Source organism: Manacus candei, unplaced genomic scaffold, assembly GCF_025592945.1.
Source record: "Manacus candei isolate 608988 ecotype Guabito, Panama unplaced genomic scaffold, ASM2559294v1 h1tg000008l, whole genome shotgun sequence".
Lineage (NCBI taxonomy): Eukaryota > Metazoa > Chordata > Aves > Passeriformes > Pipridae > Manacus > Manacus candei.
Genome location: NW_026138056.1, coordinates 22,151,747 through 22,167,975, shown reverse-complemented (window position 1 = coordinate 22,167,975; position 16,229 = coordinate 22,151,747). Strand labels below are relative to the sequence as shown.

At 38.4% G+C, this 16,229-nt stretch overlaps 1 protein-coding gene across 1 annotated transcript; it reads left to right on the top strand.

The window, feature by feature from the left end:
* Positions 1–62: 62 nt before the first annotated feature.
* Positions 63–15,604, top strand: GGH (gamma-glutamyl hydrolase). The gene is made up of 10 exons (XM_051771250.1): positions 63–257; positions 1,138–1,252; positions 2,628–2,678; positions 5,571–5,655; positions 8,674–8,812; positions 9,670–9,776; positions 9,875–9,965; positions 11,234–11,371; positions 13,530–14,573; positions 14,609–15,604. The coding sequence occupies exons 1-9, from the start codon at positions 119–121 to the stop codon at positions 13,649–13,651; spliced, it is 987 nt and encodes a 328-aa protein (XP_051627210.1). The 5' UTR covers positions 63–118; the 3' UTR covers positions 13,652–14,573; positions 14,609–15,604.
* The last annotated feature ends 625 nt before the right edge of the window (positions 15,605–16,229 follow it).

Sequence of the window (16,229 nt, the reverse complement as noted above, 5' to 3'; positions counted from 1 at the left end):
GCGGCTCTCCGGGACTGCATTTCCCAGGGAGCCGCGGCGCGGGCGGTGCGCGGCGCGGGGCCGGGCCGGGAGCGCAGCCCGGAGCCGTTCGGTCCGGTTGGCCGTGGGCGACGTGGCCATGGGGCGCTTCGCAGGGCTCCGTCTGGGTCCGGCTGCCACCCTCCTCCTCCTCCTCCTCCTCCTGGCCGTGCTGCGCCGCGCCCCCGCCTTCGTGCTGCGGGAGCGCTCGGCGGAGCGCAACGACAAACCCATCATCGGTAAGGGGCGGCCGCTCCCCCGCATCCCCGGCCGCGCCGGGCTGCCTCGCTGCCGCCTCGGGGGTGCCGCGGGAGGGAAGGAAGCGCTGCCGGTTTCTGGGTGGAGTGAAATGTCTCCCCGAGCGTAGGTTTGGTTGGAGCTGTTGCACGTAGCGTTAACGCTATACATGCTTTCTCTAAAAAAAAAAAAAAATTCTTAAAACAACGATAGGCTGTTTATGGAGTTATGGTGCTAGGCAGGGAAGCCGAGTCTTCGTCAGGTTGTCTGTGTTTGTGCGGTACCTTGTGACGGGGCACCGTAATTGATGCCTCGTTGTCTCCGTGCCTGTAATTCCTCCGGGCAGTAAATATATCGCTGCAACCTGTCATATAGGAAATGGGAGTTTAATTAATTAATTAATAAGACCACAAGCCTTATGAGGAGCGACTGAGAGAGCTGGGGCTGTTTAGCTCGGAGAAGAGGAGGCTCGGAGGTGACCTTATCACTCTCTACAATTGCCTAAAATGAGGTTGTAGCCAGATGGGGGTCGGTCTCTTCTCTCAGGCAGCTAGAGACAGGACAGGAGGGCACAGTCTTCAGCTGCACGGGAGGGGTTCGGCTGGACATTAGGAAGAATTTCTCCGCAATAAGGGTGATTAGTCATTGGAGTGGAACTGCCCAGGGAGGTGGTGGAGTCACTGTCCCTGGAAGTGTTTGAAGAAAAACTGGGCATGGCACTTAGTGCCATGGTCTAGTTGACAGTGTGGAGTTTGATCAAAGGTTGAACTTGATGATCTCCGAGGTCTTTTCCAGCCTAACTGATTCACTGGTTCTGTGATTCTTCTTTCAGTGTGTAATGTTTGAAATATGTATAGTGCTAATTTTTTTTTGACCTTTCAGGGATACTGGCACAGGAATGCCACTTTGGTGAGTTCCAGGGCTTTGGAAGATCTTATATTGCAGCTTCATATGTGAAATTTGTGGAATCTGCTGGTGCCCGAGCTGTGCCAATAAGGTATATTTTTTAATATCCTTAGGAGTAGATAATAATTGTATTATATAAGGGTGCCACTTAAGAAACATAGGAGGCAGTTGTGCTGCTTTTCTGCGTGTTTTTTGCTCCTCAAAGACTATTTGGAGTTTTCAGGGAGTCTTTAGAAATCAGAATAAAAGCAGAGTGGACGTGTACATTTTAATATTTCTTATGTTAATAGTCTCTTTTTGGAAAGTACTAATTTTTTTTACCTGTAAAATTGCCCTTTGTAGTTTGCATCTGTGGTTTTTGAAGTTAGCTGTTTTAAGTCTACTGTTTAGTGCCTACAAACATACATAGACATCTAGATACATAGATACTACTATCTTTTGTCACATTCTATAGCCATAGAATTCAAGGAATCAAGGAAGGCTATCAGTGCTCCTTTAAGAAACCAAAGTCCTGTTCTGTTCAAACTATGGGTTACTAACTCCATGTGTTGTATTTTGGTTGTTGGGTAAAAAGTAGCAGACTAAGTAACATAACTGACTGTACTTCATAACCAGCAGCTAGCTATAAAATACTAAGTGCACTAAAATCAAATTATAAAATTATAATTATCAGAACTTAAAAACTATACTAATACATCTGCAGAAAATCTACACAGTCCAATAAGAGCACCAGTTAAGTGCCTGAATTAGAAGCCAACATTCCTCACGTAGCTAGTGGGACTTTCAGAATGTTTGTTGACCAGAAGCTTCATCCATAAATGGATGCTTCTAATTCTGGCAATTGAGTTAGATGCAGCAAAGCTGGACACTTTACTTGTACCCAGCTTATCAGTTCTTCAGAAATGTAGCCATCTGTGCTATGTGGTTTTGGCTGGAGTAATATTAATTCTCTTCAGAGTAGCTGATATGGGGCTATGTTTTGGAGCTGTGCTGAACACAGGGTTGATAATATAGAGATTGTTTTATTATCACTGAGCAGTGTTTACCCAGAACCAAGCCCTTTTCTGCTTTTCATACTGCCATGCTGGCAAGGAGGCTGGGGGTGCATGGGTGTGACCCAGGATTTGCAGCTCTGCCCTTCTTGGAGTCAGCTGGAAACCGGAGTTGCCAGTCTGCAGGAAATAATAACCATACCCTTCCTGTAAAGGGTAAATTTTTTGAGCGTCTGCAAAAGGGTCTCAGAGTACCTAATCCTGAACTGTACCTGACAGGGCCCTATTTTCAGTCTTATGGATTGAGCTGTTTCAAGTGAAATGATTAATTTGAACTGGGTCTATTCTATTCTGTTTAAAGCATGCTTTCTACATATTTTCTATGTCTGACGCTTCTGTTCAATAACCATTATATTTTTGTGGTTAAATATGTGTATTTCATATGTATTCTATAATGATTTTTTGGTGTTTCAGGTTAAATCTTACAGATGAAGAATATAGTAGAATATTCCACTCTATTAACGGGTGAGTTTTGAGCACTGATTTTCTGTTGAAACACATGATAGTTCTGTTTTTGAGCTCTGCTGTATTCCCAAGAACAGTCTTCCTACTCTATAAAGAGGTTGTGTTGGGCACTGCATATGTGAAAATATATTCTAAGAGAGAGAGTGCATTATTTCATCCAGTACTGATGTGCTTCCTTTCCTTCCTTGAAGAACACAACAGATAGTCTGCAACAGTGCCAAGGCTCATCTTGGCATTCTCCTGTGCTAGTCTGCAGGCAGGCAGAAGCGGCATCATAGTTATTAACAATTTTGCGAGTGAAATATCCCACTTCCTCTCTGTTAATTTTTCTCTCCTCCTCATTTGAGCTGTCACCTTAATTTTGATGTTTAGTAGCACTTGCTTGATATTTCGTCTCTGTTCCTACCCTTTCCTTAACAGACTTTATTGTGGGCTTAGCAAAGTCAAAACCTTTTATGGTTTTTTAGCCTTGTGCTAAAAGTGCACTTTAGAAGACTAAAATCAGCTGATGCTGCACTCCACAGCCCTAGCATGTGATTGGGCTACTTGTAGTCATGAGGTGAGCATCTTAAACCGTGGATATTTTTGTTAAACTTATGCATATGCTTGAGTGTTAGTCAGCATGTGTAGAATTTTCAGAATTTTAGCCTTTGGCTGTCCTTAGAGAGCACTGTCCTCATGTACCACAGCATGCCCTGTGCACTAAACCCCTGGGTGTTTGCAGTCTTGTGATATATAACCAAGTATTAGACAGTGACACTTTGTCCCCTGTGGCTAATCATGTTGGAGACAAAATTAATAATTTCATCCCTTTCTCATGGCTACCAGCTTCTCTTTGGTTACCAAAAGGTCTTTTCACTAACGGAGTCTTCCATTCTTTCTACCTCACCACCTACCTCGATGCAGAAGAGGGTGTTAGGCAAGTAGATCCAGTTCCCATGTCCTTCTGTTTTTGCAGTGACTGTCAGTTGAGTTTGTGCTATGTAGGTGAGTAAGGATGTTCTATGTTTCCTCTTGTAACCCTCCACTAATGGCTTCCACAGTATAGCTGTGTGTATAAATAACAAATAAGATCTCTGGAGGGAATTACTTCTCTTTTTATGGAAACTTAGAATAAGAAGGAGATACAATGATCTTTCATGTTGCTTCTTTGCAGTTGGAAATTTCATATTATTAAATGCTACCTTCTTAAAATCACGAAATTTGCTATAGTAGAGACAAAATTTTATGAATATAGCAATGTACGCTTGAGGTAGCCTTTGAAATGCTCAGTGTACCTCATCAGCTCTAACCAGTTAGAGATACTGGAATACACGTAGTTGCATTTCAATCTGCTTATGACAGTGTCAAGCCATTATCATTGCTACTTAATGGGTTATTTCCTTTTTGTATTAGCGAAAATGGCAATCATTTTTCCTAATTAGTATTGACCAGTTTTTGGTTTGAACAAAAGGAATAGGTGGAGTGAATTTTTCACCACTTCCAGGTAAGGCTCACCTTATTTGTTTAATTAGATCTCTGAAGAAATCTATAATCTAGCCTGTTTTAAAAATACCTTCAGCTGTATTAATTTTCAGTGTTGACAATGGAGAGTAATCTGATTTATATTTTTGTGAATACTTCTTTTCCACCAAACACTTGGTGGCTTTTGCATGATCCTGTGCATTATTCACCTTAAAATAAACCTGGTCACAATGGTTTAAAAGCACAGTTGCTCTGCAAAGGCTTGGGGTCACTTGAGATGTTAGTTGATTCTACCTGCTTGTTAGTATCTCATTGATACAGGTTGCCATTTTTAGAGCACAGAAATGCTGAGGAAATCCTTCAGCCATTTTGGTAAAAAATCAACAACTAGTGGATGTGACTTGAGTAAATCTAACTGAGGTTCTGCAGCAGTGGGATGAAGAACACTCACACATCCAGTTCTGTTCTGTGGGCACTGTTGCAGATACAGCCAGCAGAGGCTTCTTTTATTTTATGTTACTGTTTTGATGGTATTTTATTACTTTCTGTGTCATCATGTGTACATGTTGTATCTCTGCTAGACTGCACTGGATCTTTTTTTGTGGTGTTTGGGTTTGGGAATCCACACAGGGAATTGCTTCTGATGATTATTTTTTGTGGTGGAAAAGGCTTGTGCACTATTTTTTTGAAATTGTTTCTGAGATTGCTTGGTCTTCAGCTATATAGGATCCTGTGTGACCAAAGGTCATGGCCAAACTTACTTTTTTTTCTTTTTAATAGGAACTTTTTGATCTGTATTGTCTGCAATAAGAAGATCACTCTGCCAGGGCTGCAGTTCTTTAATGAAACTGAACAGGATGAATTAAGATTTGGGCCAGGATTTTAAAGGGTAGTAAGAGCCAGCTAAGAGTCAGGACAGGACTTGACAGAGAAATGGCATACAGCCTTTTTGTATACCAGCTGAAATTTGTATATTTTATGTATTTTCTGTTTATTCTCTTCTATATGTTGCAGTAGGCTTGATCACTACTTTGTGGTACTAACCATTCTTCAATGGAAGAACAGTAAGATTTAGGATATGATTCAGTTAAAGACTAAACACCTAAACTTAACTATCTGCGTGTGCACTAGCTGTCCAACGTCACACAATTAATGGAATGCTAGTCAGTACAGTCAGTGGAGCCGACAGGGCTGTTCAACCTACCTACCTGCCAGTATCTACTCTAGAAAACCTATTTGAATATCCAGTGACTTTCCTGACTAGATCCCTGCTGTCCATAATGGAAGCATAGGTGCCTGTCTATAGACTTCTGAAACCTAAACCTGAGTCGTACCCTTAAAACTGCTATCAGACATTTCTCTGTGTATGTTGTCTGCATTCTGGTTTTATCACTGTTGCTAATCATATTCTTGGATGTTGCCTTTCAGGGTACTTTTTCCAGGAGGTGGTGTGGATCTTAAGACTTCAGAATATGCGAGGGTTGCTAAGATATTTTACCACAAGGCGTTAGAGGTAATTACTGAGGAACAGTCTGTTCTTGTTATTGTCGCTGTTCAGAGATCAAAATGACAGGTTCATATTTTTCAGTTTTGCACTGGCATCCAGTGTGTTAACTGTAAGCCTGAAAATAGGTAGCTCATTTCTTGCTTCTGCATTAAAAAAAAGTCATTTAGCAGCTTAAGATTCAGACTTCTGACACCCTCTTCTGCTCAGAAGGAATTCTGGAGTGACTCTCAAATAAACCAATTCACAATAACATAACACTAATGTATATGTTACAGCAAGTGAAACACCTTTATTCTACCTTATCTCTAAGTAGATTTAAATATATCTTTGGAAGTGCAGATGAGGAGTCTGCATTAGCACCTTATACCACTTTACCTATTTCTTTGCATTGGTAACTTTAATATAGCAGATTTTTAAAGTAAACACTAGCTTAATATATAGCATACAAAAGTAGTGGGAAGAGTACTTGAGAGGTTGTATTAATTATCTCTAAATGTTTATATGATCATTAGCTTTATTAAGAAAAGATTTGAATTTCTGAGAAAACCGTTTCTTTTAAAGAACATCAGGAAGACTCCGAATCCTTATTAAAAATTTAGTTCTCTTAGAGCAGAAGAGTTTCAGATACAAAGCACACATTTTGAGGTAAAACTTGCTTTGTGGAAAGGCATGGAGATGCACTGAGCTTTATATACAATCCCTGTGATTTGTTAAGAATCTCCTGTATTCAAATTGAATAAAAACATACATTTTCTTCCTTTTTCCCTCTTTACCAACTTTATTTTATTTTCAACTAACACTGATTAAAATTGTCACAAAAACCATACTCTGGAAAACTTTGCACAGTTCTAAAGGCAGTTATTAGTAGTGCTTAAACTGTTACTGTGGTAGGAGTGTTCATCGGCAGTGAGGAATTCCTCTTCTACCCTTGCTACCAACTTTCCAACAGCAAGCAAGCAAAGCACAGACAGTGGCATTCACAGGACCAGTCACTGATACAACTCAATAATTAAGTTCCCATCTCTTCAGCCCCCATGACACCAATGTTTTTATTCTTTTGTCTGTCTTTGTTCATGGTGGTTGTTAGTCTGTTGCCTTAAACTTGAGTCTTGCAAGGACTGTCTCACTTTTATGTGAGACAATTAATCTCATTTGTCTCTTTGGAACTGCTCACTGTGTGAACTGCAGCCTGTGTCTTGGTATTTAGTACTGGGGCAAGGGTTTCTCATGGTTTATTGCACTATTATGAAATTCTGTTTGCATTTCACAATGATGAACTGAATTGCCTATGTCATTTTATGGTCAGAGAGCTGATGTCATCATTAGCTGATATGTGTACTACCAGTGAATGAAAGGCAGGAAATAATTTTCAGTTCATCATAGGTAACCCTTATTAACAAGCCAAGGTTTTTCTTTTTCTTTGCTGTTTGTTGATTTTGTGTTTTGATTTTCATCTTTCAAGATTTAATTAATGCTATAAAATATTGGTAGTTTTACTAAGGTAAGGTAAGCTAGGACTGAATTTTATGTTTTCCTGAAGCCTATATCAGGTCCTTTTCATTTGCCAGTGTTCACAACGAGAAATTACTTTGATCTGGCTCTGCTGTAATATGAATAGAGGATGAAAAATGCTAATCCCCAATCAAGTCAATAGAATTTTACTAACTAGGCAAAAACCTAAATGAAATACTGTTTTCCAGCTTTTAAATTAGTTTTTAAAATGTGATGTCTTGGGTGTTGTTTAATACATGCTTAGCCTCCATGCTATTGTTTATTTAAAAAAAGGGGAGGAACACAAAATCTTTGTGTCATTAGTAATTGCTTTTAAACTGTAGTTTATTGTTTGCCTTCAGTGGTTTTAGTCCTCACTTGCAACTCCACTGTCTGTCTTTCAGTCCTGTGCCTAGCTGTGCGTGACAGGTGGTCATGCAGACTGCAGTACTATTAGCCTTCCTTCTGTATATTTTCCATGTCTTGCTCTGAGAAGTACTTCTCTGGGCTTTTATTACCATACTGTCAGAAATGCAATAGGGTAACACTTTTATTCTAAGCCTGTCATTTCAGCTTTCTCAAAAATGGCTTTGAACAGCAGCTCTCTGGGGGCAAGGAGGGGGTGTGTGTGTGTGTGTATGTGTTCTGTTATGCATAACTTTAAAATGTATAGAATCAAGTTAAGAAAGACTACTCAGATTTCACAAAAACAGGAGTTCTGAAACATGTTGCAGTCTCTTACATGTGCTTACTATCAGGTATAAATCATATAAAAATGCAGATTTCCACTGCATGTATGCAGTGTGCTTAGTTAAGTGACAGGAAAAACTAGTTGTATTCTCTTTTTCTTTCTTTTTCTCCTTTTTGCTTTTTTTCCCTTGTTTTCACACTAATCTTCCAATTTTTGTGCTTTTCAAAATGATTGCCCCTTTTTAGTGTTGCTTAAACTCACATTTTCTCTTTCTGGAACACAGGTCCAAACCTGCTAGTTAAACAAATTTAGAAGTATGTCACTTAAGACTGCAGCTATGTTAGTAGTAGAATTCATGTTTTCCTAATACAGGTGGGTGGGCATGAGCCTGTGGATGTTGCAAAAGTCCCTTGCTATGTGATCATAGCGTGCTTCATATAAAAGTGTGAATTGTAATGGATAGGCTTTTTCTCAAAATAGTGATGGACTCATTTGTGTTACTTCTAATGACTGTCCTTTTTATGGAAATGTTGTTATTTTGTGGTTTCTCTTTAGGCTTCTCTCAACATTACTTATTCATAGAACAGAACAGCAAATCAGTATCAACATTAGGCTTTTGCTGCTTCAACACACGTGTATATTATCCCTTAGTGTTCATATTTTGGGAGAAAAACTAAGGGAATCTGTGCTTATTTCGATAGGATTATTATAATTTTGTACTACTGTAGTAGTTATACTTCTCACCTACATAAAAGAAAGTGAAAAGAGTAGGAAGTTCTTGTCAGTCTTTTTTCTGTAAACTTTCATTACTTTTTCCTAATGTTGTTACTTTTATTTTGAAGGCTAATGATAACGGAGATTATTTCCCAGTATGGGGAACATGTCTTGGACACGAAGAGCTTACGTATCTCACAAGTGGCGAAGTTTTGCTTGTTAATACCAAGACAAATGGTTTTTCACTCCCTCTGAACTTTACCTCAGGTGAAAAATTCATTACATCTCATGTCTGAGTTTTGCTGAGAGGTGGTATATTTTCATGAAAAATATTCAAGGGTAAATGTTCGGGAGGTTTCTGATGATTGTCTTGTTAAATTCTTTGTTATTAAGTTACCTTGATGATTTTTAGAAAGTCAGCGCAACTCTGTCACTTCTAAAGCAGAGATATGAGCACAAGCCTTTGAAACCAACAGCAACCAGCAAAACCCACAGTTGTGGCTCTTAGAGTCATTTGATAATTTGGACCTACAAAAATAATGTCCATTTAGGGCCCTTTTTGTTGCCAGGTTGAACAAAATTCACAGGTTCAGAACGTATCAAACTAGGAGAGAAGGTGATTTTAAATTTTTCAAATCACATCTTTCCTAATGATGAATATTAGCATTACTGTCTCATTTGAACAGTACTGAAATCAGAGAGATCTCTTAAGATAGAGCTGTGGCACTCAGCAACACTTGTAAAATGTAGCCTCTGTGGATACTTTACCCTTTGCTTTACGAGTAGTCCATCTGCAGATCATGTAGCATTCACAAGTTCTGTCATTTGTGCTCATTGTGAGTGGAAATGAGCATCAAATAATGATGCTTATTTTAGTGAGAACTTAGGTGGCAAAGTTGGATCCTCTCTGAGTCAAGACAGTGGTAACAGCATATTGGAAATGTGTTGTAGTTATTTCACTGATTTTTCTTGCAACGTATTCTAAAATAATAAAGTTTTACTACCAAAAAAGTTTTATTTTAATGCAGCATTTTATTAATTGTCTTCTGTTCAGTATTACTCCATTTGATAGCAGTTTGGATAATGGACAATATCCTTTTTTCATTTTTTTTATTTTATAATAGCTGCAAAAGACAGTAGGTTGTTCAGGAATTTCCCTGATGATGTATTACATGCGTTTGCTACTGAGCCATTGACATCAAACTTCCATATGTGGAGCCTCTCCATGGAGGTATTTGATCTTTTTATTTCCTGCATGCAAACACATTTGTTTTGTTAAAACTAGAAATAAATGAGCAAATAACACCTTTCCTCCCTTCTTTATCACAGAATTTCACAAATAATGAGAAGCTTCGTAATTTCTATAATGTTCTGACCACTAACACTGATGATGAAGTGGAGTTTATATCTACCATGGAAGGTAGGGAAATAAATTTGCTTTGGAAACTGTGACTGTAACAAACTAGTTCTTTAGAGGTGGTGTGGCATTGATGTTAATTCATATTGCAAGTTGTTAGAATAGCAGGATGAGCATCAGCTCTGTCAGTGCTCTGGCTTTGAGGAGCGTACTCTGTTTGCTGGGATATTTTGTCTTTTGAGTACGTAACTGTGAGCCTAATTACTTCTCTCACTTGCTGTTCCCCTTCCAAATATGCTATTACATTTTAGCACTGGCATATTTGAGTGCTGTGATGTGAACTGCACAGCCCTTGTCCTGTAGTAGTTTAATGCCTCTGCAGTGCAGTGTGCCTCTGTTGCACCTTGCTTTCCATCTGTCTGCTTAGGCTTGCCTTCCCTAGATGGTCTCTATCTGTTTACTGTATGGGAAGAGCAATTCAGGCTGCTGAGGGAATAGCAACATCCCTCATTACTTTAGTGGTAATACTGGTAATTGCACTCCTCCAAAAGCCTTTTGCATTACTTGCCTTATGTTGTCTGTTTTGCACTAGGCTTGCTCAGCTCAAGAAACAATTTAGCTCTTCAGGGAGTGCTTTATCTTGATCAGTGCATCACTAACAGCCCTACAGTAAGGCCCAGCTGTCACCAATGGGATTCTTCTGTGTGGCATACTGGCTGTCCTCCAAAAGAGAAGAATAGCACTTTGATCAGCAAACCTGATTAGGCTAATGACAGGCATCATCCCTGCCTGCAAGCAGTTTATCACAGAGCAGTCATCAGCTGCTGTGCTGCTGTTCTCTGTAAGAAAGTTAAGGAGTGACTCCCCAGCATGGATCAAGCCTGGCCAGAGCAGATGGGAGCTGCCCCTGGATTGACCGGGCCTTCAAGGAGATACTAAGTCTTGGATCTCTCCCATGGAACTGGCATCCTGTGTGGCTGTGAATATTGAATGTTGAGTGATGCTGGCAGCATATAGGAAGCTTTGAGACTGATACACTTGTAACATTATTTTTTAGTGTATATATATATATTAATTCTGAAACGAATAATCAAAAAAGTGATATACAAATATTTTCTTGCATGGAATGAGACCCTCCTTTTACAACATCCATTTATTTTCCTTCAGTTCTACTGTGATTTTAACAGCATTTCAACTTGTTGTTTAAGCTTTTGTGAAACTGTTAAGTGAGGCATATTTGTAGCTCATCCTTTGAATTTCTTTTGCAGTAAGATTAAGCACATAATTCTTAAGGGATATACCTTGCTTACGTGTTTTGTGTTTTGTTGTAGCATACAAATACCCAATTTATAGCCTGCAGTGGCATCCAGAGAAAAATCCTTTTGAGTGGAAGAATTCTCCAGGCATTCCACATTCCCCATCCGCTGTAAGAGCAGCATATTATATGGCTGATTTCTTCGTTAATGAAGGTAAAAAGTTTATTAGCTATAAATGTGGGGGGTAGCGTGAAGCATTAGCGAAAATCTTCGAAGACAGCAGACTTCTTTTTCAGCTGTCAAAGTTCAGTACCTCATACAGCTTTCTGAGAAGATGACTGCAAGCTTTATAGGCTTATAAAAAACCAAGGGATACTAGAAATAGAATGGCTTAGTCAAAGTGACATCAAAAGGCCAAGCATTCCACAAACTCTTTTCAGTAGACTGGCTCTAAAACATTGTGCTGTGACTTTCTACCATTTCAAAATATCACTGTAACATTTTGACCTCCCTTGCACAAAGACAATAAAACAAAAAAAGTACTCCATAATTCCAGAGGTTTCTTCAGTTCCAAACTGGCTTATAGTCATTCAATATCTTCTCAATTTTGCTTGCAAAAATGCATGTCATTAGGATTATAAATACTACTTGGCCAGTATATAGATGTGTCAAAGGGGTGCAATATAGTGCCCAACAGTTGTAGACTATAGACAGCACAAAAAGTTTTTTCATTTTACAGAGGCACTAATTTGTTTGTTTATACCTTAAGAATCTGAACATAATTAGTGCATAACACTGCTATTTATGACACTTCTTGTCTATTTGCTATAAATAAGCAGAATATAAATACAGGAGTATTTGAAGGAATCAAACTTTATTCCTTTATTTATCCCTATTAAACCATTCTGCTGTACTATTTATGAAATTGTCTTACCTGATTGATTGGCACTATGAAGAACATAATCATTAAGCTAATCGAGTTTGATCTCTAGACTTGATCTCTAATCAAAAGAGTCAACTATTAGAGAAAGTAGACAGTGATTTAAAGAAATACAACTTGTGCTGACCTAGTCATTGAGAGTGTAGAAATAAAAGTTGTACTTTGTACAAATTCAGGGCACTTTTTTGCATAAAGTAGTCCCAGTCCTCTTTGTGAAAAGGTAGCACAACCATGTAGAATTCCTTATCAGTATCTGTAAGCTTCCTGTATTTTAGGAATTTTGATAGGGTTCTTATGGCCAGACTGAACTGGGGCTCTGAGCAGCCTGGTCTAGTGGAAGGTGTCTCTGCCCGTGGCAGGGGGGTTGGAACTAGGTGACCTTTAAGGTCCCTTCCATCACACACTGTTCTATGATTCTATGAGATGGTGGACTAAGACAAAAATAACAGGGGAAAAAGGAGAAAATACAGTATGAGTCTGTTTTTTCTTTTGTAGTTTAATACTACAATGCAGTGTGTTTTCTGGTTTTGCTCACTACTTTCCCTGGTATCTCTTTGCACACTGTATTACCAATAGAAGTAAGCTTGCTCAGGCCATTATTGAAGTAAATGTGGCAAAACAAGTGCCAATTCTGCTTGTAACTCCTGTTAAGACACAATGTGAGTTCTGTTGTATATGTTTACACATATACATATGTGGCACTCTGCTTGTGCATAGTGCCACACTATGTCACTAGCTTTTGGATCTGTTGACCTTCAATTCTATAGAGCAAACTTGCTTCAGCCAACTGTATGTGTCTACCCCCCATCTCATCTGCCAAATTAGAAGTTATTATTCATTAGCTTCCCAATCTGTTGGGAAGGTAAAGAAGAATAAGCTGCTCATACTAAGTACTTCGTATCATAACTTTGTGATGAGTAATTGATGTTTTTAGCTGATGAAAAGTTGAGTGTCTTCCTTAACTTTGAAAATAAACCATAGGGTAAAAAATGTAAACTATTCTCAGCTGGCAAAAATACACTCATCTGTGACAAATTAATAACTAAACCATTTTGCTGAAATACTATTTTTGTATCCATCCATCATTAATTTTAACTTGTGCGGAGTTGCCAGTGTGATACTTTCAGCAGGTTGATACTCTGATGCATTTATTTCAGTGTTACAAGTGTAGTAATACTGGTATTTCTGGTATACACTGCCAATATTTCCTGGATAACTATTTCTGTACAGTCTTGGCTTTAGATTTTTCCCTCTCCAGCAATAAACTATGCTATAACTAGCTTTCTGAAGATATTTCTTCACAGTTCTTCATATAGAAGTTACTGTAATTCCATTTGCTGTTATGCTACACAAAATAACTTAGTTTACCAAGATAGATATTGTTGAGGAGGATGACAGTAGAGTGATCTGTACTTTTACAATGTTTTACAGCCCGGAAGAGCCTGCACCATTTCCCCAGTGAAGATGAGGAAACAAAAGAATTGATTTATAATTATGCTCCAGTTTACACAGGAACATTTTCTGCATTTCAGCAAACCTATTTTTTTGATTGAGTATCTTGTCAAAGGTGCAGTGTATCTTGTCAAAGGTGCAGTGTTGTTATTTATAAATGAAATTATTTGCCAGCATTGTGTAATTAAGCTGATATATTGACAGAAAGCCAGAACAGTTTTCTTTTACAATGATTTATTCTGCACTGTTGGAACATTAATATAAAAATTTACATTCAATACCATAATAATCGTCTTGGATCACACCTTAAGACAAGCTGCAGAAAAGTGCATTTTTCTTTCCAGGGAAGAGGACTTGATTATGCTTATAAACTTTGAAGTAATCACCTTTAGTACAAGGAAAAGCTTTCATATATTTTAAAATATGAGAGTTATCTTTGTAAAATGTTGTGGACTGTGATAGCACTAGACACTTAGATGTATTGCTTAGTAAAATCCTGTCCTTTTCAAATGATTTAACAAATGAGACTCTTGGATTTGTCATAAATAAGTGTATGCAACCAGTTTCTTGCCAGGAATCTTCTGTCATTTCAAAAATGGAGTAAGGAGGCATGATAGCAAAAAGATGTTTTTGCCTAAGAAGCACGTTATATCCAATCTGTGAAACTGTTTCTCCTGTACATTCAGTATTGTTTGGAGTTCTTATACCTTGTAAGGCCTTCTTAAATATGAGGGTGCAGTGTAAAGTCAACATTGCAAACATCAAATAAAATAAGTAGGTTTGAAGGTCATAGTTAAGTGCTGATTCCACTTTCCATTCTTTTCAATTCAGTTCTATATCTCTTCCAAGAATATGTCTGGGAGTTGAGAGTAAATGTCAGATATGAGATCAGACATTCATTGTTTTGTATTTAAAAGAATGTAAACCTAATTTTTTCTCTAAAGAGTCTGACTTTTCCTGTAGCTGGATAGAATTTTCAGTTTTGGAGTCAAGAGGTAGTTTCCTATTAACTTGATAAAGACAGTAGTTTCTTTCTGTCTTGTATTAGTTTGATAAAGACAGTAGTTTCTTTCTGTCTTGTTGGGTAGCTCAGTGCAGCTGGAATTCAAACAAAAGATGAATGTATGTGAGAAACCTATTAAAAGCAACGTAATGTGATAATAGCAGTTGCATGCAATACACTGATACCTTTTTTCTTTACCTTGCTTCACGCTTAGCGAAAATTTTGTTCAGTGGTTTTGTGTGGTGTCCAAAAACAAACTGAGACAATCACATATAACTCTCTTCTATAGCACAGCTTCAGTATTGTTGTTAACATCAGTAGGGATTTGGAGTTTATGAAAAATTCAGGTTTGTAGTTCAGCTCTGTTTTGTAGAACCTTGTATTCTCAGGTGCCGTATCTGAATAAATCTGGTAAGTTTCTCAGGTTTTTCAAGTAAAACACTCTCTAACTTATTCTTTATCATGAAGCAACTGCATAAGAGAATGTGAAATACGTCAGATAAGAAAAAACAAACCTGTAAGGGAACTTTAGCTATGTCTACCAGAAAAACACTTCCAGGTAGTTACAAGCTTAAATATGTGATATTACAGCTTATTTTTACATTTTTCAGATCAGCCATCTTCAGGAAATGGTTATTGTTTTAATATAGGTGACTTTATTAACTGACTCCTGAGTAGAACCAAGTGTAAAAAGAGGGTTACACTCTACAGTTGCATATAAATGTAGCAACTAGGATACTTATAAACCAAGTCCATTCTTCTACTTTTTGTTCAGGCTGAGTTCTTTGGAATAGCTCAAAGAATTTGCCTAAGTAAGGAGGGCAGCTTTTAACCTTAAAATCAGGGATCAATCTTGCAAGTGAAATCTCTGCCAACAGCAATGGTAGTAATTAGTTCCTAAGTGTGTAACTGTAAGTAACATTTTGTGTAATATGGTGAGAGCAGTTTATATATTATGAATACATATGTGTCTTTCCTTTATCTTATAAATCCCTACTTGATGATATGCATGATTTTTCTATGATACATGAAATAAACTTTTATTCAAGCACGTGTGTACTTTTTTTCTCTTCTAGATGCCATGGATAAAGCATTAATAGTCACTGTCTTTTTGTTTCCATCTATGTTAGTCACAAATCAGGAAGTTACTGTACAGGTTACAAACTGTGTCTGCTTGCTATGGTTACAGCAATCCAGGGTCAGGATAAGTGAGATCCGTGGCCAGGCACAGACATACCCACAGCACAGCTCAGGCTGGGACCCATGCCCAGGGCCTGAGCTTAAATGTGGCTGCTGAGCCAAGGGGTAGGAGCTTTCAACAAGGCCACCCACAACTCATTGTCATACAGCCTTTTCACAGCAGGCTCATCCCAGGAGCAAGAGTGTCAGAGCTTGCTTGTGCCATGGGCAGCCAAACCCCTATGAAGGTGGGAAGAGGCTGCAGCACTGGTGGGGCTCTCAGGGCTCTGAAAGCCATAAGCAAAGAAACTGCTGTCTGCAATGTTCAGTGAAATGGAAACTTCTGTCTGTTGCTTATAATACATGATATCTTCTATCATGTTCTCCAGTCAGAAGCAACCTCTGGGAATCCAGAATGAGCTAGCAGTCACCCAATAGAGGGTTTAAAATTTTGTTTTAAAGAAGTTTCATTAGACCTTCTCTGTGCTCTGAGTGAT

Bases quoted from the DNA above. Each gene is read 5' to 3' on its own strand.
- GGH (XM_051771250.1), top strand. From the start codon at position 119: ATGGGGCGCTTCGCAGGGCTCCGTCTGGGTCCGGCTGCCACCCTCCTC. The intron at 1,253-2,627 runs GTATATTTTTTA...TTGGTGTTTCAG, and splicing joins GCCCGAGCTGTGCCAATAAG to GTTAAATCTTACAGATGAAG. The intron at 2,679-5,570 runs GTGAGTTTTGAG...GTTGCCTTTCAG, and splicing joins ATATTCCACTCTATTAACGG to GGTACTTTTTCCAGGAGGTG.